The following is a 22,606-nucleotide window of genomic DNA, read 5'->3' as shown; positions in this document are numbered from 1 at the left end:
GCAAGAGAAGTGTGGCTGGTAAAGCTGCCGTTTGACCAACGCCACAGTGGCTTGGCAACCTCACTCACCCTGTTGCCACCCGGCCAACCAACACAGTCCCGCTTTCGTCACCTTGTTTCTGCCAGATTTGTTTTGTCGGCTTGCGCTTACCCACTTCAGCAACAATCAACACCAAACTTTTTCCCCCCATCTCCTCCCCCTCCCATTCTGCATCTCCTTATCGATTTGCCATCTTGCGCGCTGCCACGTCTCATTGCAGAACCGAGGCGACCCACGGCAGCTTGTGCATCCTGCAGCTGCACGCGTCTAGATACGTCACTCAAACCGGCCGCTCCCACCTGAACCCACCTGGGAAGGTCTCGTCGCACCCGGCCTGGTCCGTCATCTCTTGAGACCACATCAGTCGTGTCTGAGGCTGCGATTCCCCATCTTTATTTTCTGTCGCGCGATCCTCAGTCATCGCCACCATGTCGGATTCAGAGAGCGCCGATTACCTGCAACCGGAGTTCGACCCGTGGTCGCTGACCGTCCCGCGTCTGCGCTCCATTCTCGTCACCCACAACATCCAGTATCCGTCCCAGGCCAAGAAGCCCCAGCTTATCGATCTCTTCAACGACCATGTCCAGCCACAGTCGAAGCAGATCCTAGCCACCCGCGCCCGGGCGAAGCGCACGAGCAGAGGCATCGTGGATGCCGACTCGCGGAGCACGACAAGCACCGAGTTCAATGACGAGGCGATGCCGCCGCCGCCGCCCTCCACGAGGCGGTCGCGGTCGCCCAGGAAGGTGACCAGGGTGAAGCGCGAGTCCGAGGAGCCCGACCACGCTCCCGTAACACCCGCGCCGCTTCGAGAGAGCCCCCGCAAGAGGCAATCACGGTCCACGAGCGCTCAATTGCAGCCCGCGTCCGACACCGATACAGGCCCCGACGCCGAACCGCCTCGGTCGGTTAGACGCGACCGGCGCATGACCCCAATCCCGAAGCTCGAGCCGCCGGAGGAAGAAGAGGTCTTTTTCAAACAGACACCCCAGACCGCTAGCGTCTTCAGCAGCGACAACCCGTTCCAGAGCGGCACCAACTCGCCAATTTCTCCCCTGAAAACTCCCACCAACCGCCGCAAGACAGCCGGATTGGATTCGCTGCTTCGGCAAACGCCCTCTACTGCTCGCAGGAGGACGGACGGCTATGCCTTCGTTGACGAAATGGAGCCTTCTGCCGTCTCTCGGGATATCGAGATTCCGCTCGGGCGGGGCGCAAGAGCAAGAACGCCTGATATGGAGCCCGATCTTGAGCCTGATGAGGAGTTTACTCCGGATGAGCAATTGGCGCTTACCCAGGAAGAGGCCGCACACCCCGAGGTGGCTGTTGCCCGACAAGCACCTCAACCTGCTAAGCGCGGCTCGAGTCTGTCGACCCCGTTTTGGGTTCTTGTGACAACTCTCCTCATTGCATATGGGGCCTGGTACAGGCAGGAGAAGATGGCAGTGGGATATTGCGGGCTCGGCCGGCCGCCGACCCAGCTCATCCCAGCAAGCATTCAACTTCCGGAGTGGGCTGTCGAATTGGGCGCCAAGTACGACCTTGGGGATATCCAAAATTTCCCGGTTCCCGATTACCTTACCGGCGCTCTCGAGCCGCAGTGCGAACCCTGCCCCCCGCATGCGTACTGCTACGAGGACTTCACGGCTCGCTGCGAACCTGACTTCATCCTGAAGCCCCACCCGCTTTCTCTGGGCGGTCTCGTCCCCCTGCCGCCTACGTGCGAACCCGACGGTGAGAAAGTCCGGCGCGTCCAGGCTGTCGCCGACAAGGCCGTCGAGGAGCTGCGTGACCGGAGGGCCAAATACGAGTGTGGCGAGTCCCTCGAGCCCGAGGGTGAGCCTCTAGAGACCCCCCGCCATGGAAGAGAAAGAGCTGAAAGAGATCCTCAACAAGAAGCGCAGCAAGAGAATGGCCGCCGATGAATTCGACGAACTGTGGAGCGCTGCCATTGGCGAAGTCAAGTCCAGAGAGGAAGTTGAGGTCAAGCAGGAGGAACCCGAGGCCCCAGCGTAAGTTTTCCCATTCTCCTCATCATTGCTTTCCTGCCCAGACCTAGCCCCTCACTTTTGCACCTTGTTTTCTGTCACACATCAGTTTCTGACCAAGGGACTAACCAGACCCGTCGCCGGACCCATAGAACCGGAGGTGCCTCCAGTTTTCCAAGCACCAAACTATCGTCCACCTCTCTCGCTAGCCTTTCGTACTCCTGCGCGCTCCGGCGGTCGGTCAAGCTCGGAGTGGCTCGACATCGACTCAGCATTGGTGGAGTGATCTTCCTGATCCTGTCCGTCATCTACGGCCGCCGCCGTTTCATTCACAACCGCGCCCTGGCGGCGCAGATCCCCGCGTTGGTGAACGAGGTGCTCGACCGGCTCGCGAGCCAGAAGGAGGTCGCCTTCGAGACGGGCGACGACGACGCCTTCCTCTTCCTGCCGAACCTGCGCGACGACGTGCTCCGCGCGCTGCACCGCCTCGCCGACCGCGAGCGCCTCTGGCAGCGCGTGCGCGCCGTCGTCGAGCAGAACAGCAACGTCCGCACGGGGCAGCGCGAGGGCCGCAACGGCGAGGTCGGCAGGGCCTGGGAGTGGATCGGGCCCAGCCGCCTCGGTGGCCTTGGTAGCGGCGCCGGTGATGGCTCGGCCTCCCGCCGCCGTAATAAGGGCGTCCGTGTCTCGTGGGGCCCGGACGTCAAGGGCGAGGTGGAGGATCGGCCGGTCCATCGGAAGTGGGAGGAGGGCCGGCCCATTTATTAATTTTTTCGTGGCGGCGGAAGGGGAGGCGCGAGACTTCTCTTTGTGTCTTCTTGTTGTTGTTTTTTCTGTGTATTTACTTGACCTAATCGACCGGGTTTTGGTGCTGTCTGTCTGGCTGGCTTGATTACTACTCCTACCCCTGGGTGGGAGATGGATGGACGTGGGTTGGAGAGGAAGTGAGTGGCTGGTGAGCGAGATGTGCCTTTGATACATGGCAATTATTGGCCCTTTTCCTTCTCGTACTTTTCTCTCTCACTTGACTTTTCCTTGGGTTGGCTTTTTCTGGCTTGTGGGGATGGCGTTTTGGGCTGCCTGGGGATGGATGGGGAAGCGCACGCTGTGTGGTTTTGGTTGATACCCCTACTATCGAGTGAGGGGTTTGCATACACAAACAAGACTGGCTGAAACTGTACACTGAATCTTATCACGTACTTGGTGTGTTTGATGTGGGAAGATGAGGTGGTGGTGGTTAGACGCGGGGATGAGATGGGAGGACAATATTCGCCCACTGCCTTCTGCCTCCTTACTAGAGCGGGACATAACTAAACTTAGTTGCTCACTTGCCTGCCCTTCGCCATGGTTGACTCGTCAACTCACTTCACTCGTATCGTGGAATGAATGGGCGTCCTAGCAGGCCATTGACTCGACACAGTCACTTTTTTCTCTATCCAACATCTCTTCTAACCACCCCCATGCACACCCACACCCACTCAGCTACTCCTAGTATTGTGAATATCCAACACCAGGATATCCTCCGCCCCGACCTTTACGAGCTCGTCCATGACGGGGGCGATGCGCTTGGTCTCGACCATGGCGCTGACGGCGACCCAGCCCTCCTCGTCGAGCGCCGTGACCGTCGCGGCCCGCTTGCCGGGAGTCACCGCCGTCGCCTCGGCCAGCTTGGCCCGCGGCACGTTGTACTGGCACAGCACGAACCGCTGCGCCGTGATGACGCCCCGGATCCGCGACGCGATCAGCTCGACGAGCTCTGGGTTGCTGGGCGCTTTGGACTTGATTAGGATGGCGGAGGTTTCGACCACGGTGTCGATTGCCTTGAGCCCGGCGGCTTTCATGGTTTCGCCGGACTCTGGGGGAGGAGGGGGGGGTTAGTATGGTTTGAGGTTGTTGGGAGGGTGACCTTGAGTTCGGATGAAAGGGGTGGGAGAAGGGGTTGGGAGAGTGTGTGTGTGTGTGCGTGAGGGAGAGAAAGCTTGATAAGCACTCACCAACCAAGTCGACGATACCGTCTGCGACACCCAACGCGCAGGCGGCCTCGACGCTCCCGCTGAGCTCGATGATCTTGGTGCGGAGCTTCCTCCCCTCGGCGGCGGCCGGGTCGGTGATGCCCTCCTTCTCGAGCTCGAGGCGCGCAAAGTACTCGCGCGCGAGGTGCACGAAGCTGGTGCCGATGTTCTTCCCGATCAGGTCCTTGCCCTCGACGTACGAGCCCTTGGCGGGAACCTGGACCTGCAGGCGGCAGGACCCGAAGCCGAGGTCCAGTACGGTCTCGCAGCCCTGGGGCTTGCCGGCGGCCCGGCTGGGGTCCCACTCGTTGCTCATGCGGCGCGCGCGCGCGAGCGCCCGGGTGCCGGCATCGTGCTCCTGGACCTGGTCGTAGCCGGTGATTCCTAGGTCGACGCGGCCCTCGCCGACGAAGGTGGGGATGTCAGCCGCGGGGAGGAAGATGAGAGCGATGGGCAGGTTCTTGACGAGGGCGATGTCGAGGCGGTTCTCACGCCTGAACTGGATATCGGCGCCTTCGAGGATGTTCAAGGCCGCTTGGAGAAGGCGACCCTCTTGAGGTTGGGGGTCAGTATTTGGGGGTTCCAGAGGGTGAGCTCCAACGAGGGAGTCATTGTGGGCGGAACACACTCTTGGGGACTGCAAAGAGCAGTCGGCCTTCTAGGCTTCCGAGGGGCATCAGCTCTTGAGCCATGACAGCGGGTAGTTTGAGCTGCCGGGAGAGAAGGGAGAGGGGGGAAGGGACGGCATGGGGGGCAGCGGAGGAGAGGGCGGGAGAGATATATGGGTATCTGGGTATATGGGGGGTTAACTAACTGGTTGACCAGATCCATAATTCGTGGTTTAGGGGAGACGGAACGAAGGAGTTGTTAATTTAAGCTAGGGTGTGATGGCGCGAATATGGCGCAAGCAGGTTGCAGGACGAGGAACTCCTAAGTCGGATCTTGTCAGTACAACTGTCTAGAGGCAGGTATAAGAGTCGCATTAGACGCGGGAGGAGGCCGGGGTTGTGTGGTAATAGAGGGGTAGCTGGTTTGCGATCAGAAGGAGTGGATTAGCGCTTCACCTTCGTACTTCTTTGTAGCTTAGCGGCTATTCCAGGTGGTCCAATTGCGTGATATGGCAGTTTATTGTCTAGGTACGAGGGAGGTAGTAGGAGGTATCGCGGGTCGCACTACCTTGGGGTTCGAGCTGTCGAGTCAGAGGGGTCGATTTTTTGGATGGCCCACGTTCCTAGATCGGAGTGCTGTCAATGGTGCCCCGCGTCAACCATGGTGGGGTAACCCGCATCTCGCGTCGTTCCGTGTTCCTGTTCCTGTGCAAGGTCCCGGTCGTTACTCAGACCCGCATTTCCGCGCAAGAGACAGAGTACCCTGGTTGTTAGGTATTCGTATTACCATGCCGAAACGCCCGCGACCGCCTGTCAACCAGGTACAGATTATTTACGAGGCAGACGAAAGCGGACGCACATACACAGTACAGATTACCTTGCCTTCAACTGCCCTGCCGCTTATCGATCAGTGCTTCCTTGCATTGGATGTTCAAATCGAATAACGGGCCGGGCCGCAACTTCGTGGGACGAACTCACAGGGCAGTCAGTGATGAAGGAGACGGGAGTTACCATCTATCTAAGGACGACCTACCGAGGGAGAGGATTTCCAATTACGAAACTCGGCTGAGGCTCCCAAGTCTCCCCCCTGGAGATTCTGACCGACAGCTCAATGTGTGTCAAACAGAGCAGCAGCCAAGCCCCTTGTTTATAACTACGGGATTGCCCCATCTCTTCCCAGCGCCTGGCGTGCCTGGGTGTCACAGCGGCCCCCTATTCGCAGTGGGCCTGCCGCGCAGCTCTGGACCTTCAGGCTGGCTTGGCACCGCGGCGTTGATGCAATGGCCCACCAAAAAGATAGATAACAGCTTGTGCGTGTTCCGGAATCACTCAGCCCATCTGTCCTGTCCTGTTCTGTTCTGTCGCATATCCTTCCACTCGCTTCCCGTCGTTTTTGGTCTTGCTTTTCGTCGCTCGTTGTACATGTACATATCGATTCAACCACCCGCCGTCGCACAGCTGACTTCGATCCGTGTCTAACTAGCAAATCGCACATCGCAATCAGCAAGTGGCCTGTCACAGAAAGCCATACCAGTTATCCGCCATTGTGCTCGTGTGCTCGTGTGCCCCAATTCTGTACGATGATTTTGTCTGAGCAGGTGCTACTCCCGATGTCTTGATATGGTGAGCAAGCCCTCCTTCGTTATTTGTACTCTTTAATCGTCCACTGGCGCCACGCAACATTGGGCCATTAACGAGCTGTCGAGGCAAGACTGGTGGTTGTGCTGACACGCAGTCCTCATGGCAGACGATATAGCGGTCAGATCGCATTCGACAACACGAGCTTCGAGCCTCTTCGCGCCGAGCAGTAGTCGCGTACACGAGACGCCCAGCCGTTTAACGAGCGAAGCGCCGGAGACCCAGTCCCAAAACGCTGAGAAACCACCCCTCGACGATATCGGGAGCCTTTATGGTCGGGACTCAAACGATTCGGACCGCGATAGCAATTTTTGTCACGGTGGCAGCGCCTACACTAGTCAGTCCGACGACGGCGACGACGACGACAACGACCTCTTGAAGATGTCGACATGGGCAGGGCAACCGAGGGTGGAGGGCAGCTCCGAGACGATGCGCATGATGCTGTTGACCTGCATCTCCATCGGTATTACGTCCGTGCATGTGCACTACATTGACATGAAGCATGTAATTGCTGACTTGTTGACTGTAGCTTCACCTGGGGTGTTGAGATGACATGTACGGTGCCCACCCATTACCCACACTCAACCTAGATGTGGACGTTAAGCTAACACTGCATGCACAGACTGCACACCATATCTCCTGTCACTGGGCCTGTCGAAGGGGCAGACGTCGTTGGTTTGGGTTGCCGGTCCCCTATCGGGCTTGATCGTACAACCCATAATAGGGGTCGTTGCGGATGAGTCGACCTCAAAATGGGGTAGGAGACGGCCTATCATTGCTGTCGGCTCTGTCATCGTTGCCCTCAGCCTGTTGGCCCTGGGCTTCACGAAGGAGCTTGTTGCGTCCTTTATCCCAGACCCCGAGACGGCTAGGCTATTGACCATTATGATGGCTGTCCTATCGCTTTATGTTGTTGATTTCTCTCTCAACGCAGGTGAGTTTGCATCTGTCCCCGCCCTAGCTCTGTCGTGCCACTGACATTGAGCTCTCAGTTATGTCATGCGCGAGGAGTCTGCTCGTAGACACCTTGCCCATCCATAAGCAGCAGACGGGAGCTGCCTGGTGTAAGCTCTTCTCGCCGCCCCTTCGCCGGTTTCTTGATGCTGACACCGCTTCCAGCCAGCCGCATGAACTCGTTGGGGCACGTCATCGGTTATGCCATGGGGGCCTTGGACCTCGTACAGATCTTCGGTCCGAGGCTCGGGGACACCCAATTCAAACAGCTGACCGTCATCGCTGCCCTGGGCATGCTGCTCACCTCGGGCATCACTTGCTGGGCTGTCTCGGAGCGCATTCTAGTTTCGGTACGGCACGACCCTCGGCGGGCCCAGGGTCGCTTCAAGGTCGTCCGGCAGATCTATTCCACCGTCTTGACCCTCCCCCCTCGTATCAGGGGCATTTGTAACGCTGTGTTTTGGTCTTGGATCGGCTGGTTCCCATTCATCATCTACAGCAGCACTTGGGTCGGCGAGACATACTTCCGTTATGATGTCTCGCCCAACGCCAGGGACTCGAAAGATGCTCTAGGCGACATGGGCCGTATCGGGAGCATGGCGCTGACCGTGTACTCGACCGTCTCCTTCCTCAGCGCCTGGATTCTCCCCGCACTGATCCAGGCTCCAGAAGACGAAACCTTCACGCACCGCCCGCCCGCCAGCCTCGCCCCCTTGATCGAGACATTCAACAAGGTCAAACCAGACTTGCTGACCGCCTGGATCGCCAGCAACATACTGTTCTCGCTCGCCATGTTCTTCACCCCGTTCGCCACCTCCTTCCGCTTCGCCACCATCATCGTCGCCTTTTGCGGCATCCCCTGGTGCGTCTCGCAATGGGCACCCGTCACGTTCCTCGGCGTCGAAGTCAACAAGCTCAGCGGCGCTTCCGACGCCAACCCCACCACAACCACCCTCCCCCGCCGCCGCTCCAACGACACCACCACCAGCAACATCGAGATGCTCCGCCTCGAGCACGGCACCACAGCAGACGGCAGCACCCTCGAAGCCGGCCCCACCACCCCCACCACCACCACAGCCCCCACCGCTCCTGCAACACACAGCTCGACGGGCGAGCTGAGCGGCATCTACTTCGGCATCCTCAACATCTACGTGACGATCCCGCAGTTCCTCAGCACCGTCATGACCGGCGCCGTCTTCGCCCTGCTCGAGCCCGGCAAGAGCCCCGAGCTGGCGGCCGAGGCCCACTCGGCCGAGGCGCAGAGCGATCCCTCGGGCCCCAACGCCATCGCCGTGTGCATGTTCCTGGGCGCGCTGAGCTCGCTGGTGGCGGCGTGGTCGACGGGGAAGTTGAGGGGTTTGTGAAGGGGGAGGGAAAGAAGAAAAAAAGGGGGGGAGGGGGATGAAAGGGGGTGGGTTGTGTTATGTGGTGGGTGGTGGGTGGTAGAGGGGAGACGGTTGGTTTGATAGATACGAGGGGGGGGTGGGCTATGTGGGAGGTAGGAGTTGGAGAGAAGATGGTTGGGTGATAGATATGAGAAGGGTTGGGTTGGATGATGGGTACTCGGGATTAGAAGCGATGAGCGCGGCGTTGGAGCGGCCAATCTTTCTGGCTAGTGTTATTCTATCGGGCAAGCATTAGGTGTCATTGCGACGGTTTTATTTCCCTGCTTCTGGCAACTTCTCGGCTCTATTTCGCTCACAAAGACTTGTATATACTTTTGCTTCGCTGTATTATAATCCTAGAAGCTGCTGTCCTTTTAACCCGCGCCCGCTGATCAGAAGGTCATGCCCTAACAGGAAATGGCTGGCTGGCCAGGCGATAGAGTGTGACGCAAGAACACCATAATTATAATTTTCTCTCCATATGTACAGGTCTCGTCCATTCTTCCTCTCGCCTCGCCCTAACTAAGTAGGCATATTGAATAACTCAAATCATAAATACCACAGTCCAACGCCAAAGCACGAAAAAGGAGTGTGCCAGGATGTAGAGGAAAACAGGAGGCCAAAGCCCGCTCCCGTCCTTCTTCGCATGCTCATTTCTACCCCTCGATGTGCCCATGCAGATGTATTTGCCCGAGTGTATTGAGAAAGGGAAAAAAAAGAAAGAAAATAAAAGAAGAAAATCTGATGGCGAGCCCCTGGCCAACGCTGGGCTGCAGGAGGCTGGTTTCTGGGCATGGCTGACCTCAACCCTGGCCTTTTTGTTTTGGGAAATCGAGTCATGACAGTACAGTCGGCGCCGCCGAGGTATCCAAAAGCTCGCCTCGAGCGGGAGAGAATGGAAAATAGAAACAAAATTACCGTCCATGACCATCGATCATCCTCGTCCATGAGGAACCAAGCCCCCACGGTTCAGCTGGGCCGCGAAGAGCGCGTTGACGATGTCGTATTAAACCATTACCCAAAGTCCAACCCGCCGGCTCTTGCCATGTCGAATATCGGAATTGTATCCTCAGCATTTTTTTTCCCACCACACGAACCCCCTCACATTACAATGCACTCCTTGGAGTCATTCTCTCCGCCGCTCTTCCTGACCTTGGCATTCCGAGGCGGCGCGACGTCCATTGGTGTCCCTCCGCTGATGGCGGCGCGGATGGCGGCAAGACGCTGCTTTGCGCGATCGTCGCCCGCATCGGCGGCTTTGACGTACCAGACATTGGCTTCGAGGATATCCCGCCGGCATCCGATGCCCATCTCGGTGAAGTACCCAACAGCGTACTGCGCTTTGACGTAGCCTGAGAATAAAAGCGTTTGGTTAGCATCCCATTTCTGCAGCTGCGCGCGAAGCCGACGGAACTTACCCAACTCGGCGGACCTCCGTGCCCACTCGTAAGCTTCCTCTTCGTCCTTGTCCAAAACAGGTTCCGCACCAACCATATACCACGCGCAGAGACCCATCATGGCCGCGGCATGACCGCGCTCCGCAGCACCCGTGTAGAAATGTACGCTTAGAGCCGGGTCCCTCGGGCAGTTGAGCTTGCCGTGCTCGTACGCGTCACCCATCCTGTAGTTCGCCTCAGGATGACCCAGGTCTGCGGCCTGAGTGAACAGCTCGGCGGCGTAGTTCTCGTCTAGGAAGACGTCGTCGCCATATCCGGTTTCGTACAGGGACCCGAGATGGTAGGGGGCAGCGTTATAAATGGTGTCGGCCGCCTCAGAGGCCAGCTTCAGCCACTTGATACCTTCCCGGTACCGCTTCTCTCCGAGATCGCCAGACAAGCATGCCTTTCCCAGCCTCGTCATGGCGCCAGGATGCCTTTTGGACGCCGCAGTGCGAAGGAACTGCACGGCCTTGGTAGGGTCTTTGCGGCACCCCCAGGCGAATTCGTAACACAGCGCGGTACGGTACCCAGACTCAGCGTGGCCGTGCTTGGCAGCGAGGACAAAGAGCGGAAACGCCGAGTTGTAGTCCTCCTTTCCTTTACTAAACAATCCCGAGGCGTACCCGTCGGCAAGGTAGTATTGCGCAAAGGGATAGCCATTGTTGGCCAGCTTCTGCAAAATGGCACGAGCTTCCCGTACCAGATCGTTCGAAGACGACGGGGGAGCTTCTCCAGACGTGGGCTTCGGGCTCTTCGTCCTCTTGGTAGCTTGGAGGTCCAACCCTTGTTCCTGTGCGGTTGCGATGAGGAAAACGGCGAAGGAGTACAATATGGAGAAGTCGTTCGTCTTCTTCACGTTTTGCCGGTACATTTCCAGCGTCTTCTCGGCGCTGAGCAGGGACGCATTGTTGCCCACGGCGGACCGCAGCTGCGAATTGTCGAACGTGATGGGTGCCGGAGCCGGCTGCGGGTAGGGCACGTTGAGCAATTCTGCGAACGAAGACGGCCGCGTCTCGGGGGACTTTCTCGAGTGCGCAGAAGGCGCCCGAATCTGTGAGCCGCCCAAAAAGCCAGGGGAACGCCCACGCGGTCCAAAGTCGGAATACACCGAATAGGCCGACTGCGGCCGCGGTAGCGAGCTCCTCCTGTTGAAGTTGGTGGTCGGCGTTAGGTGGCGGTTGATACTGGCGGCGCCCTCGACCAGGTTCGGGTTTGACTGGGCTCTCGGGTCTTGCACCACCGCCACGCTGGCAGGGCGCGGCAGGAAGGCGGAATGGTGATATTGTAGCTGGGGCACAGGTTCGGGCCGGAGAGCGGGGTCGTCGATGACGGAGCTTTCGGCGGAGGCGTCTGCCGAGTTGTCTTGGTTGTCCGAGACATCGAGAATTCCAGAGACCGAACTCGCACTCGTCGTGGCCGACGACTCGGCTGACTGCTGCCGTGAGGTGCTGCCGCCCGTGGCATCCGACTCTCTGCTGTTGCGGTTCTCTCCTTTCCCCCCAGATTGGTCACCCATGCTGAGCTTGCTGACGTGGGAGCTCAAGTCGTTGGTGGACTGTGGCGCAACAGGTTTTTGGGTGCCACTAGAGGCAGGCCGCAACCCCAAGGCATCTGGGACGGAGCTATGCATATACCCGGTCGCGGGCTGGTATAAGGGCGTGTGCGGCGGGGGCGTGGGAGCGTCGGGCGTCTTGGGAAGAGCACGGTCGAGGGCCGGGGCCGGAACGGGTTGGCCGCGTGGGAGGTGCGTCTCGATATTCCCGGTGGATGGCCGAGCCCAGTCGTTGGACTGGAAATTCACCTTGACTGGTGATACAGGAGACTGTCGTAACCTCGGCGAGTCGGACACAGGAACACCGGGCAGAGGTTTCACGTTCTCCCCCCAGTCGTAACGCTCGGCGGGTGACAAGCCATGGTGAGTGGGAACAGGTTTCCGGCGGGGACTGCTGGGCGAGGTAGGTGCAGAGGGCGGTGGAGAGCCAACGGCCGCCATTGCGGGCGGTCAAGTGAGTGGCGTCGCCTGAGAGAGCTGAGGATGCGCCGGGTTCTGGCGACGGCGGTGTCCGGGACCCGGGATGAGCGAGGTAGTGGATGCTTGTTTAAGACTTTCCAACACTTGGGGGGCTTGACTGGGTTTGGTCCCTGAGGTAGGTGGGGAGGGGGGAGGAGTTTCACGCTGGGGTTACGAATACTGCGGTTGTTTGTACCCCCTCTCGCGCATGCATTTGTGAAAGGCCGGCCGGGTTGCTGGGTGCTTCTTCCGAAAAGGGCGAAGTCCGGTTTTGGATCTTCGACTTGCGATGCCTCCACGAAACCTGGCAGGGCGAGATCGCAGGGAAGCCGCGAACGGTTGCAGGAGATGACCGGCAGGCGCGGTTCGTGCAGTACTACCTAGCGAATGGCGGCAACGAAGGTGGCAGCGAGAGGACGGTGACAGCGACGATCAAGAAAAGAAGAAAAAGAAAAAAGACTCAGCGAGTGTCGGGTTGAGATGCTGGGGAGGGAATTAAGTCGGGGGGTGTGCTGAACGAGAGCGACACAGCCCAGTCGTTACGAGTCGTGGGAGAGGAGGAGACGGCTGACCGATTCCAGCACTGTGGTGGATCGGCGAAAGAAGACGGCAGCTGTGGGCTGTTGGTGGGCGGTCCTGCTGCAGAACGGACAGACGGTGTGAATATCCCCCCCGAACATGCAAGCTAGCGCGCGCTGCTGAAAACCCTGCTGATGGTGACAGCACTAAAAACGGGGCCTGGTTGGAAACGAGAGGCTGGAAGGCACCACGGGGGGCCGTCTTGGGAGCGGCCAAAGAATCGCTTCTCTCTCCACTCGAGCACCTGGGATTTTCCATCCTTCCAATGCCGAACGCTGCCCCTCCACATGCCCTCCTCCCTGGAAGTTCCAGGTGTTGGCCGTTTTTCCGATGCAAACGTTACACATTGGAGGTGCCTAGGTAGTAGCTTGGGTAAACTTCCGTCTCATCCAGACATCTCTCCGTCACGTTCTCGTTACCTCAAATCGTTCAGGTTTGAACTCAACGACCGACACATTCCGCTCCCTTCCGGAGACGCCGCATGCATACCCAGCTAGGTAGCTCAGCTGGCTTGCACGGACAGCATGCATCGCGCAATTCGAAGGAGGGCTGCGCTCAGCGCCCAAAACGGGGCGAGCATTCACTCGGCCAAAAATGTGGGCTTTTTACCCGCCTGGATTGCTCTCTTTGCTGCATTTGGTTGGGCGGTGAAACGAGCGTTTCCATGTTTCACACCCATCCGATCCAGATCAGCCTCGTGTGTAACTACTGGTATTGTGTAATTCGTTACCTGCTCCCGGTCTCTGGTAACCTCACGGCACAGTGGAAGGGCCGCGTCAGTCAGATGGAGTGTGAATAGCAATGGGATGTTGGACATACCTCATACGAAGGCGTGAGAGATACCTCTCGACTCGGATGCCCGGCTCCTCCCACCCTTCAGCCGCACCAGGTATCTCGCATGCATTCTGAAATTGTGGGGGTTGATGTTTTCAGAGATCTCGGTCTCGCGCCAGACTAACCCCACAGCTGGAAGTGGGAAGTGCACAACAATTTACACTGCGTTTCGACAGCGAACTGCCGGTCGAGGCTTTCGAATCTTTGAGTTCGCGCTACGTGGGCTCTCGGGCACCTCAACGGCCAATTTAGACTTGCTTCGCCATTCTCTTCTTTTGGACCCTTTTTGCGGCCATCACCTCAGTTGGAACTCTTATTAGTGCAACAAAACGCCACTAACTACACTTTCAACGCAAGCCGCTCACAGGGCGGACCATGTCGTGGCACCGTCTGGGGCAATGGTTGGCCAGTTTCAGCCCAGCAGCAGCAAGCACCAAGCCTCTCCCGCCGGACACGAATCCGGCAACGTTGGCGAATGAAGCTGTCTGAGGAGGGGAAACGGCCTGCGTCGAACAATGCAGGATACAGACCTGTGCAGAGTATTCCAGACTAAAGGGTCCAGCCCTGCGATCCAGGGTGCTGCCAATTGGGCTCTGCGATGACTTCATCCCGAATCAGGTCCAGCTTGTTGTCTCCCCTCGCAGCCCCGCAGATCGTCCGCTTAGTCCGGACTCGTCACCGGACCCACGTTTGCGGGTTTCGGGAGGAGGAATGTTGTGGCTTGTCTCCAACAAGGGGAAGACGACTAGCTCGTCCGATGAAGATTTTGACACCCGTGTCTCAATTTTTCCTTCTCTTGACTCTCCAAGACCGCATGCGTCCTGCTCGTTATTCGGACACCGCCTGTTGTGTGCGACCGGACAAGGCTGGATCTCCAACATATGGCGCGGCGAGGGCGCACCTGTCGAGGATCTACGCCTCTGCTGTCTCCTGTAGCAGTACGCCAGCGCCGACCACATCAACCTAGCCCACTATTATTGAACATCATCTTTCGCTCCCGCCATACCAACTTGACCGGGCCGCAGAGTTCGCAGCCTCTACGCAGCAAATTCGTTAGAATGAGATTGAGGATGATCGTCCTAGACTACGCCGCGGCTTGTCCCGACCCCATAACTAACTAGTTATTGTGTAACTCTGGGATACGTCTCCGAACTTGCCAGTTACGTGTGCTAACAAAACGGCATGTCTCATTCATTCATCAACCCTGCTGATGAGATGCTCGTGCCGAGCCCCGAGAAAGGGCGTGGCGTCGAGAACACCCATGGGACGATTGCGAGGGCGGCGTTGCCCGTTGTTGGTAGGCTGATGATACATCTGACAGCGCCGTGCCCCTTGCTTTTTAGGAAGCCAATATTCCCGAGCGGCGAGATGCAGTTCAACGCCCAACTAAGCCTCAATCCTCTGCCGAACGTCCCGAAAGCTCGACGTGAACATTGGGGAACCACTTTGCCACGGCGACTTGTAGATCGGGATAGCCGGGCGGGCATTGTCTGAGTTGGTCACACATCGTGCGTCTCTCCGATGTCGTGGTAGGTAGGCTTACACGGCTTACCAGTGCAATTCAGAGTAACGATGCGTTGGGATCGCCGCGTTACCACCTACACAACGGGTTCCGCTGTTTCGGGCGCCGCCATTTGTGGTTCGGCCAAGCCCATGGCTGCGTTGGTCGAGAAGTCTGGATGAAGCTCGTGTCTCGCGGGAAAATAGAGCAGCAGTCCCGGTGAACACGAGATGATACAGGAGGCTCGGATGCATGAAATCAGAGCGCCTTCGGTTTTACCCCGCGGCAGCAAATTCCAATCCCTCGCGAGCCTGCCCACTTGAGCGAGCGAAGCCGAGCGGATTGCGCCGAAAAGCTGAGCAGCACAATCAATCAATGTGCAGCTTGTTCGCCTAAATCGCAGAACCCGATCTGTCGGGATCGGGTTTACGCATATCAAAAAGCGCGTGGCGTTCTAGCAAATGCAGCAACGTTGGCAGTGAGCCGGGCTCGAGCCGGGGTCCAGGAAGCTGGCACGCACTGGCACGCTGGCTGATGTCACTGGTGTTTGCGATGAGAAAATAGCCCGGGGGAGGGTTGCATGGTTCGGCGGGAGGTGGGGACAAAAATGTGCATCGAAATCGAATGTGGCGACCACCCAGCCGCCAGGGCCTTGGCATTGCTCTCGTCGCAATCAAACTGAGAGCTGCCGATACGAGGAACTTAACAGAAAAGGAGGAATTTGGACACGACCAAGCGCTGGCGGTCAGAGAATGTTCCAAACCCGAATATTGTCGCTCGGAATACGGCAGCCGCGCAAAGAAATCCCCGCCGGATGGAAGGGACCATCTCGTATGCGCTTGCTGAAGGACTGCCAGTAATTGGGTAAAAAAGGCTTTGTTTTGAAGAGGAGAGGAGCATTACACAGCCCAGTCCACGTAGCGTGTCCCTCCATTTTTCGTTTCCACGTGTAACCCTAACCCCAAGTCTTCCCTGAAGAGCCCCATCAAATGCCAAGGCAGGAAGCCGATCACAGTAAGGAAAACAACCTCCAAGAGTGAACGCACGGTGCATGGTCACCCCTGAATCTGAGGGCGTCCAGATCCCTGGATCCCGAAGGGCCAACTCACTAACAAACTAACTACACAGTAACTAACGAAGTTCATCTCATCAATCTTCTTCCTCGAGCGACGCGACTGTGGCTCGCCCAGTGCTGAATCTCTGCTACTTTTGTCCCTCGTTTGGCTCTGCCGCACTTCATTCTTTTGACTCTTGACTGCTTTGCCGCTCGTTGGCTGCCACCTCCGTTCTGGAGTTGCCCTGGTTCATCCCGGAAACGCCAGGCCCTGTTTTTTGATTTGTGCAGCAGGAAGCGGGAAGCGGGAAGCGACCCAGGGGGGATCGATCGTCTTTCGATTGCCGTTGCCCTTGAAACCGCTGCTAAATTCCGTGCCGCCCTGATATAACCGGAGCAGCTCGGTTTCTTCAAAACGTTCAATCCATTGCCGTCGACCTGCGTCTTCTCATTGTTATCAAGCAGGAACCACCTGCGCCGCTGCACCGCCGATGCAACTTGCGCGGGTCTCGGAATCATCGTAGCCTGGCCGACACGGAACACTTGATTGAGTGTGCCTTCCTTGGCTGTGGCCAGGAGCAAGCGCCGCGCTATTTTTTTTTTGGCAGTCAGCACTCCCGTCCGCGCCCACCTCTCTCTGAGTGGCCCCAGTCTCGCTCCGCCCGTCTCCTGAGAGACCTGCCCTGAATCCTCCCCGCCAACCTGCTGCAGCAACACCAGCACCTGGGCAACAGCCTTGGAGGAGGGCTCATCCACTCCAAAATTCGTCCGATTTCATCCAGTTCCTGGTTGCTTTCCAAAACAAGCGCCGTACACAGTAGGTTGATTTCTACTTTTCTTGATGCCAGCGGTGCCAGCACTTTTTGTTCTCAGTTTCCCGATGAGGTGATTGGGCTTGCCGCTTTGCTTCCACAACAACATCGCGTTTTCCCCTTCGTCCCAAGGTCGTGTTTCCGAGGCGACCGTTGGCGGAGACCCCGATCGCATTGGGTGAAGTCCCTGCCCGGCCGCGCCAGGCCGCGAACTTCCTGACCCTGATCGCGATCGCTAACACGGGACGATTACCAGGATCATGTCGCTTCCTCAGAGACCGGGCGCGACGCCCTCGTACGAAGAACGCCATAGCTACCGACAGTCACAATCGCGACGCCAGCAGCGTCCCGCCGATGTCGAGGCCGGCGGCTATGTCCCCGTCGGCGGCGGGCAGCCACTCCATCAACGTGGGCCATCAGCATCCTCCTTCGCCGAGACAATTACGTCTCCTAATCCGGAAATAGAGAGAACCCCCCTGTCGCCAACATCACCCCACGCGCACGCGCCGGACTCGCCCTTCCAGCGCAAGAGGAGCCTCGTCAGGCCGGAGCGGAATAGGATAGGGAAAGACCACCCAAACTATCACTACCGGAAGCATGCGGCGAATATGAACATATTGCCGTCCTCGACGGGCAATGACCCCATTGCGGAGGACCTGGAAGGGACAACCGACTTATCTAATTCTAATTCCGGCTCGAGGAACGACGAGGTTCTTACAGACGCCACTCCGTCGCCGAGGAGGGTCCGTTCAAAAAAGCACCGCAGTGTTGAGACGGAGAAGCCAAGCCGGGCGAGGCGGAGGGCGTCGAGCGCGGCGAAACACGGCAAAATCACGAAGGAGTCGAAGCGTCAGCGGCAGCAGGCCGAACAGTTGCGGCCACCGAGTCTCTGGAACATCTACTGCTCGATAATAACGTTCTGGTGCCCCGGTTTCATCCTCAAGTGCTTTGGGTTACCCGCCAAGGCCCAGCAGAGAGCATGGAGGGAGAAGATGGGTCTCATCAGCATTATCTTGTTCATCATGGGCGTTGTGGGCTTTCTCACCTTCGGCTTTACTCAAGTCGTCTGTGGCTCGCCCCCATTGCGACTGCGGGTGAACGAGGTCGGCTCGGGTTACATGATCTTCCACGGATCTGCCTACAACTTCGAAGGATCCGGCCATCCCGTAGCGGAAGGGATCCCCCTCCGTGCGGACGGCAACGCCTCCAACGTGCTCTACGACTTGCCCGAAAAGCACGGCGGGAAAGACGGAAGCTTCTTGTTCCAGAACGTCAACGGCAAGTGCAAGGGGCTCATCTCAGCAGCGCCGGATTCAGATGTCCCGACCGACGGGAGCGGCGGTTTGGCATGGTACTTCCCTTGCACAACCTTCCACCAGGACGGTTCTACGCGGCCCAACATGACGATCCCGTACTACCCCGGTTATGCCTGCCACACGAGTGCCCGGGCCCGAGACACGTTCTACCTAGAACTTAGCGGTGCTGCCGATGTCTACTTCACCTGGGACGACATCAAGAACAGCTCCCGCAACCTCGTTGTTTATTCTGGCAATGTCCTCGATTTGGACCTGTTGCATTGGTTCGACGATTCGCAAGTCACCTACCCCGCGCGCTTCAAGGAGCTGAGAGACACCGACTCGGCAGCAAACCAGGCCATCCGGGGCCGCGACATCACACGCGCTTTTCAGTCCTCCAGTGACAAGCAGTATGCCGAGTGCTTCGAGGAGATCCTCAAGGTGGGGTCGGTTGACACGGACACTGTTGGGTGCATCGCGTCCAAGGTCGTTCTCTACCTTTCACTCGTCTTGATTCTGTCCGTTGTGGTCGCAAGGTTCGTGCTCGCCATCGTCTTCCAATGGTTTATCAGCAAGACCTATGCTGCGTCCAAGACCTCGCAGACAGCGGACCTGCGAAAGCGCAACAGGCAGATTGAGGACTGGTCCGAGGACATCTACCGAGCCCCGCCCCGCATGCCCGGCGACCTTGGAAGCAGCGTCAACGGCTCCGATCGGCAGAGCAAGCGCAGCAGCACCTTCCTCCCCACAACATCCCGGTTCTCTGCTGTTTACGGTAACGAGCGTGGTAATCGGAGGTCGGGGGTTCCCACCACCATGGCAAGCCAGAACGCGGCCGGTCAGCTCCTCAACCCCAACTTGATGTATCGGCAAGGTAACGACAGCCGGTCGAGCTTCCTCAAATCAGACCCGTACGCCACAAGCAACAGCCCTACCGATGGACCTGGACCTGCCGGTTTTATTCACGAGGCCGTGGTTCCCCAGCCCCCCTCAGACTGGGTGCCGTTCGGCTATCCCCTGGCCCATGCGATCTGCTTGGTGACTGCCTACTCGGAAGGTGAGCTGGGCATCCGGACAACTCTGGATTCCATCGCCATGACGGACTACCCCAACAGCCATAAGGCGATTCTGGTCATCTGCGACGGCATCATCAAGGGCGAGGGAGAAACATCTTCGACCCCGGACATTGTTTTGAGCATGGTGAAGGATCACAGCACCCCCCCTGAGCAGGTCGAAGCATTCTCGTACGTCGCCGTCGCTAGCGGCTCGAAGCGGCACAACATGGCCAAGATCTACTCTGGCTTCTACGACTACGGCGCCAAGTCGGCCATTCCCCTTGAAAAGCAGCAGCGGGTTCCCATGATGGTGGTTGTGAAGTGCGGTACTCCAGACGAAGCGACCAAGTCGAAGCCCGGAAACCGCGGCAAGCGTGACAGCCAGATCATTCTGATGTCTTTCCTCCAGAAGGTCATGTTCGACGAGCGGATGACGGAGCTCGAGTACGAGATGTTTAACGGACTATGGAAGGTCACGGGCATCTCACCCGACTTCTACGAGATCGTGCTCATGGTGGACGCCGACACGAACGTTTTCCCCGACAGTCTGACGCACATGATTTCTGCCATGGTCAAAGACCCGGAGATCATGGGATTGTGTGGCGAGACAAAGATCGCGAACAAGCGGGCCAGCTGGGTCTCGGCCATCCAGGTCTTCGAGTACTTCATCTCTCACCACCTCGCCAAGTCTTTCGAATCGGTCTTTGGTGGTGTCACCTGCCTTCCCGGATGCTTCTGCATGTACCGCATCAAGGCGCCCAAGGGCGCTCAGAACTACTGGGTCCCGATCCTGGCAAACCCGGATGTGGTTGAACACTACTCGGAAAACGTGGTTGATACGCTGCACAAGAAGAACCTTCTCCTGCTCGGTGAGGATCGGTACCTGTCGACTCTGATGCTCCGGACTTTCCCCAAGCGCAAGCAGGTCTTTGTGCCGCAGGCTGTGTGCAAGACGACGGTGCCGGACACGTTTATGGTGCTGCTCTCACAACGCCGTCGCTGGATCAACTCGACCATCCACAACCTGATGGAGCTTGTCCTAGTCAGGGACCTGTGCGGCACATTCTGCTTCAGCATGCAGTTCATCGTCTTTATCGAGCTTATCGGTACCCTTGTCTTGCCTGCCGCCATTGCGTTCACATTTTATGTTGGTAAGTTTTGGCGAAGCCAGGTCCCAGCCCCAATCCCATTAATACCGAAGCTAATTCGTGGTTTCCAGTTATCATTTCTATCGTCAATCAACCTCCGCAGATCATCCCCCTCATTCTGCTCGGTCTTATTTTGGGCCTGCCAGCGGTCCTCATCGTCGTGACAGCGCACAGCTGGTCCTACGTCGTGTGGATGTTCATCTATTTGCTCTCATTGCCCGTCTGGAACTTTGTACTGCCGACGTATTCGTTCTGGAAGTTCGATGACTTCTCGTGGGGCGACACCAGAAAGACGGCGGGCGAAAAGACCAAGAAGGCGGGCATCGAATACGAGGGCGAGTTCGACAGCAGCAAGATCACCATGAAGCGGTGGGCCGAGTTCGAGCGTGACCGCAGGATCCGCAACAACAGCTACTGGGGCTCCACCGAGAACATCGTCGGTGGCGGGAGCCAACCGGTGAGCCATGGACCGTACGACGGTTACTATTCGGATCAGTGAGCTTGGGGTAGCGTGCTTGGAGAGCCTTCTTTTCTTCCTTTAAACTTGGGGCGCTCGCCTGTCTTCCCTCTTTCTTCGTTCTGCCTCGAGCCCGCTTGTGCTTTTTTTTTTTTTTATAACTTGGCCATGATCTCTGAGAATCGGAGAAATTCAGGAGCATCCTGATGGCGCACGTTTGGCTCTTCCGGACGCCTTGGTTTATGATAAGCGTTGACGTTGTATATAATTGCGCGAAGGCCGTAGTACGCTGTTAATAATTTGGATTGGTCAAAGTTTTTCTCAGATGTGTGTGCCGTGGCTCTCGATACAGCTGGGCGAAAGGGGTCAAAGACCAAACGTTTCATAGAAAGTTTGTGGTATGTACGTGGGCGAATGACGTTCTGGAGAGATGTAGGAACTTAGCCCGTGTTGCCGGTTTTGAGTGTGAACCACCTGCAAGACGTTAAACTATTCTGCCGCAGATGGAATTAGACGTAGGATACTGACGGCCCGAGACACCTGATTCTGGGTCAACCGATGTGTCGCTGCAAAGTATGTACCACCCCTTGGAAGATCGACGGACTTTGCATTCGTATGTACATGTTTTTCGCTCTCGTAACCTCCCGGGGAAGCAAGCGCTCGGCCGGGGCTCGCACACTCACTCGCAAGCCACTCCTCAATGTGATGGGACCGGCACTTGTGGGGGAGCTGCAAGTCAGCCCTCACGATACTACCGTGTCCTCCATTTGGGAACGACGGCGTAAGGCACAAGGCTTTTCAGTCATGTACGAAATACATACATAGACCCATAACTACGTTAATGTACAGGGCGGGCGTCTGCAGGGTCCGGTTGTGTATCAGTGTAACCCCTATTCCATCCCGTTCTCAGCAATTATCCCGACTCGCGCCTGATATTTGTTTCCCGAGCCAAGGGAGTGCTCGCCCGGGCGCTCTTCAGCTCCTCGGGCCGTGAAAGCCGCGAGTGAGAGCAAAGCCCGAGACGCCACGAATCCTTGCCAGGGCGCCACCATCACAATCCCAGACGAGCACCTAACTATTTCCTAATCGGTCCCCTACGACAGCCGGTGAGAGCGGAGAGCAAGCCCCCAAGCAGCCACCTGAGGGCTTGGCCAACGTGGGAAAGGGGGAGGATGCAGCTCGCCACGAAGCTTGCTGCACGCAGGCAGGCCCAAAGTCGTTTTGTGACGGATTACATCGGACTGAGACGAAGGCGTCATCAGGATGAGACGGCAGAAGGGCCGGCAAGACATGACATACACAGTACAGCCAGACAGAATTTACGGCAACGGGACAAGACAACCCATCCACGCGCACTGCTTACTGCCACGAGAACAACCAACGGGGTCTGAATTCGGAGACGTATCGTCCCGGCCCAGTCATGGTCGTCCACACGAGCAGCACCTGAGGGATCATGTGTTCCAATCTCACGTTCGTCGCAAAGTGCGGTTGCCGGGGAAAGGAAGAAGGGGGGGGTGAAGCCGTGTCTGTGTCCAAGGCCACGGATGCAGGGCGACGAGTTTGGGGGGAGGTTGGATGCAGGGTGTGGCGCCAAGGGTGTTTCTGGCTCCAGTTTCCGCATTCACCCACACCACTGACCACCCACTGTGTCTGGCCTGAACCCCCGAATCGGCACCCCGCATGCAGCTTGTGCCTCGAGAGACTCGACCCAAGCCGAGTCGGGCGGGATGGGAGGTGGTGGCTCGGGCCTAACTAGTGGAAGGACGGTTCTGACGAGGAATGTCTGGGGATGTGTTT

The 22,606-nt window shown here is 57.8% G+C and overlaps 6 protein-coding genes across 6 annotated transcripts; 3 read left to right on the top strand and 3 right to left on the bottom strand.

Moving 5' to 3' along the window:
- Window positions 1-119: 119 nt before the first annotated feature.
- Window positions 120-2,597, top strand: B0H64DRAFT_382737 (Man1-Src1p-C-terminal domain-containing protein). Its single transcript, XM_062802896.1, has 3 exons — window positions 120-1,875; window positions 1,907-2,051; window positions 2,160-2,597. The coding sequence occupies exons 1-3, from the start codon at window positions 468-470 to the stop codon at window positions 2,311-2,313; spliced, it is 1,707 nt and encodes a 568-aa protein (XP_062664660.1). The 5' UTR covers window positions 120-467; the 3' UTR covers window positions 2,314-2,597.
- A 783-nt stretch (window positions 2,598-3,380) lies between these two features.
- Window positions 3,381-5,125, bottom strand: B0H64DRAFT_382734 (uncharacterized protein). The gene is made up of 4 exons (XM_062802895.1): window positions 4,854-5,125; window positions 4,668-4,702; window positions 4,022-4,591; window positions 3,381-3,882 (listed from the first exon to the last, which is right to left on the bottom strand). Exons 1-4 carry the CDS (start codon window positions 4,868-4,870, stop codon window positions 3,506-3,508), a joined length of 999 nt encoding a protein of 332 aa, XP_062664659.1. The 5' UTR covers window positions 4,871-5,125; the 3' UTR covers window positions 3,381-3,505.
- Window positions 5,126-6,757: 1,632 nt separating this feature from the next.
- Window positions 6,758-8,615, top strand: B0H64DRAFT_32119 (uncharacterized protein). The gene is made up of 4 exons (XM_062800499.1): window positions 6,758-6,840; window positions 6,908-7,219; window positions 7,278-7,349; window positions 7,405-8,615. The coding sequence occupies exons 1-4, from the start codon at window positions 6,834-6,836 to the stop codon at window positions 8,601-8,603; spliced, it is 1,590 nt and encodes a 529-aa protein (XP_062664658.1). The 5' UTR covers window positions 6,758-6,833; the 3' UTR covers window positions 8,604-8,615.
- A 352-nt stretch (window positions 8,616-8,967) lies between these two features.
- On the bottom strand, window positions 8,968-9,640 carry B0H64DRAFT_32023 (uncharacterized protein). The gene has a single exon (XM_062800456.1). The coding sequence runs from the start codon at window positions 9,553-9,555 to the stop codon at window positions 9,169-9,171; it is 387 nt and encodes a 128-aa protein (XP_062664657.1). The 5' UTR covers window positions 9,556-9,640; the 3' UTR covers window positions 8,968-9,168.
- B0H64DRAFT_32022 (uncharacterized protein) lies at window positions 9,641-12,312 on the bottom strand. Its single transcript, XM_062800454.1, has 2 exons — window positions 10,043-12,312; window positions 9,641-9,976 (listed from the first exon to the last, which is right to left on the bottom strand). The coding sequence occupies exons 1-2, from the start codon at window positions 12,054-12,056 to the stop codon at window positions 9,726-9,728; spliced, it is 2,265 nt and encodes a 754-aa protein (XP_062664656.1). The 5' UTR covers window positions 12,057-12,312; the 3' UTR covers window positions 9,641-9,725.
- A 4,487-nt stretch (window positions 12,313-16,799) lies between these two features.
- B0H64DRAFT_31968 (glycosyltransferase family 2 protein) lies at window positions 16,800-21,109 on the top strand. The gene is made up of 4 exons (XM_062800440.1): window positions 16,800-17,032; window positions 17,111-17,262; window positions 17,320-20,355; window positions 20,424-21,109. Exons 2-4 carry the CDS (start codon window positions 17,115-17,117, stop codon window positions 20,849-20,851), a joined length of 3,612 nt encoding a protein of 1,203 aa, XP_062664655.1. The 5' UTR covers window positions 16,800-17,032; window positions 17,111-17,114; the 3' UTR covers window positions 20,852-21,109.
- Window positions 21,110-22,606: the final 1,497 nt, after the last annotated feature.

This window comes from Chaetomium fimeti, assembly GCF_033439085.1.
Source record: "Chaetomium fimeti strain CBS 168.71 chromosome Unknown B0H64scaffold_1, whole genome shotgun sequence".
Classification (NCBI taxonomy): domain Eukaryota; kingdom Fungi; phylum Ascomycota; class Sordariomycetes; order Sordariales; family Chaetomiaceae; genus Chaetomium; species Chaetomium fimeti.
This window is presented reverse-complemented; position numbering and strand designations above follow the sequence as displayed.

Excerpts from the sequence above, each read along its gene's own strand:
- B0H64DRAFT_382737 (XM_062802896.1), top strand. The coding sequence starts at position 468 with ATGTCGGATTCAGAGAGCGCCGATTACCTGCAACCGGAGTTCGACCCG. Across the intron at positions 1,876-1,906 it reads CGAGTCCCTCGAGCCCGAGG|AGAAAGAGCTGAAAGAGATC; the intron begins GTGAGCCTCTAG and ends CCGCCATGGAAG. Across the intron at positions 2,052-2,159 it reads GAGGAACCCGAGGCCCCAGC|ACCCGTCGCCGGACCCATAG; the intron begins GTAAGTTTTCCC and ends GGGACTAACCAG.
- B0H64DRAFT_382734 (XM_062802895.1), bottom strand. Across the intron at positions 4,592-4,667 it reads GCTCTTTGCAGTCCCCAAGA|AGGGTCGCCTTCTCCAAGCG; the intron begins GTGTGTTCCGCC and ends CCCAACCTCAAG. Across the intron at positions 3,883-4,021 it reads CGGTATCGTCGACTTGGTTG|AGTCCGGCGAAACCATGAAA; the intron begins GTGAGTGCTTAT and ends CTCCTCCCCCAG.
- B0H64DRAFT_32119 (XM_062800499.1), top strand. Across the intron at positions 7,220-7,277 it reads TGATTTCTCTCTCAACGCAG|TTATGTCATGCGCGAGGAGT; the intron begins GTGAGTTTGCAT and ends TTGAGCTCTCAG. Across the intron at positions 7,350-7,404 it reads GCAGACGGGAGCTGCCTGGT|CCAGCCGCATGAACTCGTTG; the intron begins GTAAGCTCTTCT and ends CACCGCTTCCAG.
- B0H64DRAFT_32023 (XM_062800456.1), bottom strand. The coding sequence starts at position 9,555 with ATGGTCATGGACGGTAATTTTGTTTCTATTTTCCATTCTCTCCCGCTC.
- B0H64DRAFT_32022 (XM_062800454.1), bottom strand. The coding sequence starts at position 12,056 with ATGGCGGCCGTTGGCTCTCCACCGCCCTCTGCACCTACCTCGCCCAGC. Across the intron at positions 9,977-10,042 it reads ACGGAGGTCCGCCGAGTTGG|GCTACGTCAAAGCGCAGTAC; the intron begins GTAAGTTCCGTC and ends TTTTATTCTCAG.
- B0H64DRAFT_31968 (XM_062800440.1), top strand. The coding sequence starts at position 17,115 with ATGTCGCTTCCTCAGAGACCGGGCGCGACGCCCTCGTACGAAGAACGC. Across the intron at positions 17,263-17,319 it reads CGGGCAGCCACTCCATCAAC|AGAGAACCCCCCTGTCGCCA; the intron begins GTGGGCCATCAG and ends ATCCGGAAATAG. Across the intron at positions 20,356-20,423 it reads TGCGTTCACATTTTATGTTG|TTATCATTTCTATCGTCAAT; the intron begins GTAAGTTTTGGC and ends CGTGGTTTCCAG.